Below are 2988 nucleotides of genomic sequence, written 5' to 3' on the forward strand. Positions count from 1 at the left end.
ATGGGAATAACTGAGATTAAAACTTCAGTGTCCACTTTGGGAGTGAGCCCAGGACAGACCATTCCAAACAAGAGTCCGGCCACTTCTCCCAGGGATGTGGAGAGTTTGATGTGCTGGGGGGAAGATTTCTGGCAATCCAGTGTGTCTGCAAGGCTCAGTCCTGGGTGTGTTTAATGGTTTAAGGTGAAAAAGGGTAGATTTAGCCTGGATATTGGGAGGAAATTCTTCCCTGTGAGGCCGATTTTGAGACCTTTGCAGCATCTTTTCCTGCTCTGCTTTGAGAATTCTGATCCTTTCAGGAGGGGTACAAGGGAAGGAAACACCCATGAAGCACAGGGGTACATCTTTAGGAATTTTGCTTTTGGGGTGTCTCTCAGGAGGGAAATGGATCTGCTTCCCTCGGGAGCATCTTTGTCAAAATGAGGGGAGGGAGGTGCACAAGGAGCTGCTCAGACCTGTGACCCTCAAGATTCCTTCCAGATTTGGGRCTGGGATTGGGGAGGAGTGTGGGACATGTGAGGGGATGGAGCAGGACCTCCCTATGAGCAGGGTCTGATCCTGATGCCCACTGCAGCTGGGAGGGGATGGGGAAATGGGGATTGGGGATGGGAAATGGGAAATGGGGATGGGGAAAGGCATCAGTGGGAAATGGGAATGGGTTTAATGGGAAATGGGAATGGAGAACCGGTTAGTGGGAAATGGGAATGGGGAAAGGGTAAATGGGAAATGGGAATGGGGTTAACCGGGAATGGGAATGGGGATGGGGATGGGGGAGGTGTTAATGGGAAGAGGAATCTGGAAGGATGCTCAGAACTGGGAATTTCTGTGGGAATGGGGAATGGGTTAATGGGAGAAGGAGCCTGGGGGATGCCCAGACACGGGAATTTCTGTGGGAATGGGGAAAGGATTAATGGGAAGAGGAACCTGGAAGGATGCCCAGAACTGGGAATGATGAAGATATGAATGGGAAGAGGATGCTGGAGAATGCTTTGAGCTGGGGAATTGCTGCGGAAATGGGGAAGGGGTCAGTGGGAAGCAGGAAAAGGGAAGGTGTCAAAGGAATGAGGAAGGTGATAATGGGAAGAGGAACCTGGAAGGATGCCCAGAACTGGGAATTTCTGTGGGAATGGAGAAAGTGTTAATGGGAAGAAGAACTTGGGGGATGCTCAGAACTGGGAATTGCTGCGGGAATGGGGAAGGTGTCAGTGGGAAATGGGAATGGGGAAGGTGTTAATCAGAGGAGAAACCTGGAGGGATGCTCAAAGCTGGAAATTTCTGCAGGAATGGGGAAGGTGTTAATGGGAAGAGGAACCTGGAAGGATGATCAAAGCTGGGAATTTCTGTAGGAATGGGGTTAATGGGAAATGGAAATAGGAAAGATGTTAATGGAAAGAAGAACCCAGGCAAGCACTGGATTTGCTGTGGGGCCGCAGAGCGGGGACCCCTCTCCCTGTGACCCTCTGACCGCAGCTGGAAATACCGGTGACAGGAACAGCGATTTGATCCCAACCACATCCCATCCATCCCCCTGAGCATCCCGGTGACTTCACTGTGGCCCTGTCCCCGCAGGTGTCACCTACTCGGACACGGTGAGCGCCACGGAGCCGTGCAAGCCRTGCACGCAGTGCGTGGGGCTGCAGAGCATGTCAGCACCCTGTGTCGAGTCGGACGACGCCGTGTGCCGCTGCGCCTACGGATACTTCCAGAACGACTCGAGCGGCGGCTGCCAGGAGTGCCGCGTGTGCCAGGCGGGCTTCGGCCTCATGTTCCCCTGCAAGGACTCGCAGGACACGGTGTGCGAGGAGTGYCCCGAGGGCACCTTCTCCAGCGAGGCCAATTTCGTGGATCCCTGCCTGCCCTGCACCACCTGCGAGGACAACGAGGTGTTGGTGCGGGAGTGCACGGCCACGGCTGATGCGGAGTGTCGGGGTGAGAGACGGCGAGGGAGGGGTTAAACGGGCAGGGGGTGGTCAGTGGGGCTGGTCAGTGGGGCTGGTCAGTGGGGCTGGTCAGTGGGGCTGGTCAGCGGGGTTGGTTAGTGGGGCTGGTCAGTGGGGATTTGTCACCAGGGTTGGTCAGTGGGGCTGGTCAGTGGGGTTTGGTCACCAGGGTTGGTCACTGGGGTTGGTCAGTGGGGCTGGTCAGTGGGGCTGGTTAGTGGGGATTTGTCACCAGGGTTGGTCACTGGATTGGTCACTGGGGTTGGTCACTGGGGTTGGTCACTGGGGTTGGTCAGTGGGGATTTGTCACCAGGGTTGGTCAGTGGGGTTGGTCAGTGGGGTTGGTGACCAGAGTTGGTCAGTGGGGTTGGTCAGCGGGGTTGGTTAGTGGGGTTGGTTAGTGGGGTTGGTCATTTGGGTTGGTCAGTGAGGTTGGTCATTGGGGTTGGTCACCGGGGTTGGTCAGTGGGGTTGGTCAGTGGAGTTGGTCAGTGGGGTTGGTCAGTGGGGTTGGTCACCCAGGTTTGTCACTGGGGTTGGTCAGTGGGATTGTCACCAGGGTTGGTCAGTGGGGTTTGGTCACCAGGGTTGGTGACCGGGGTTGGTCATTTGGGTTGGTCAGTGGGGTTGGTCAGTGGGTTTAGTGACCGGGATTGGTCACCAGGGTTGGTCACTGGGGTTGGTGGGGTTGGTCAGCGGGGTTGGTTACCAGGGTTAGTGACCGGGGTTGGTCAGTGGTGTTGGTCATTTGGGTTGGTCATTTGGGTTGGTCACTGGGGTTGGTCATTTGGGTTGGTCACCGGGGTTGGTCAGTGGGGTCAGTCAGTGGGGTTTGGTCACCAGGGTTGGTCACCAGGGTTGGTCAGTGGGGTTGGTTACTGGGGTTAGTGACCGGGGTTGGTCACCAGGGTTGGTCAGAGGGCTCTGGGGTCAGTCAGTGGGGCTGGTCAGTGGGGTTGGTCAGTGGGGCTGGTTAGTGGGGTTGGTTAGTGGGGATTGTCACCAGGATTGGTCACTGGATTGGTCAGTGGGGTTGGTTAGTGGGGTT

The 2988-nt window shown here is 56.1% G+C and overlaps 1 protein-coding gene across 1 annotated transcript; it reads left to right on the forward strand.

The window, feature by feature from the left end:
• Positions 1-1569: 1569 nt before the first annotated feature.
• Positions 1570-1955, forward strand: LOC130588143 (tumor necrosis factor receptor superfamily member 16-like; the record flags this gene model as incomplete). The annotated part of the gene is made up of 1 exon (XM_057389103.1): positions 1570-1955. A coding segment is annotated over one exon (386 nt), but the record flags the coding sequence as incomplete, so codon positions are not given.
• Between the last annotated feature and the right edge of the window lie 1033 nt (positions 1956-2988).

Source organism: Malurus melanocephalus, unplaced genomic scaffold (assembly GCF_030028575.1).
Source record: "Malurus melanocephalus ecotype Western Australia unplaced genomic scaffold, MMel_1.1 scaffold_3496, whole genome shotgun sequence".
NCBI classification, from domain to species: domain Eukaryota; kingdom Metazoa; phylum Chordata; class Aves; order Passeriformes; family Maluridae; genus Malurus; species Malurus melanocephalus.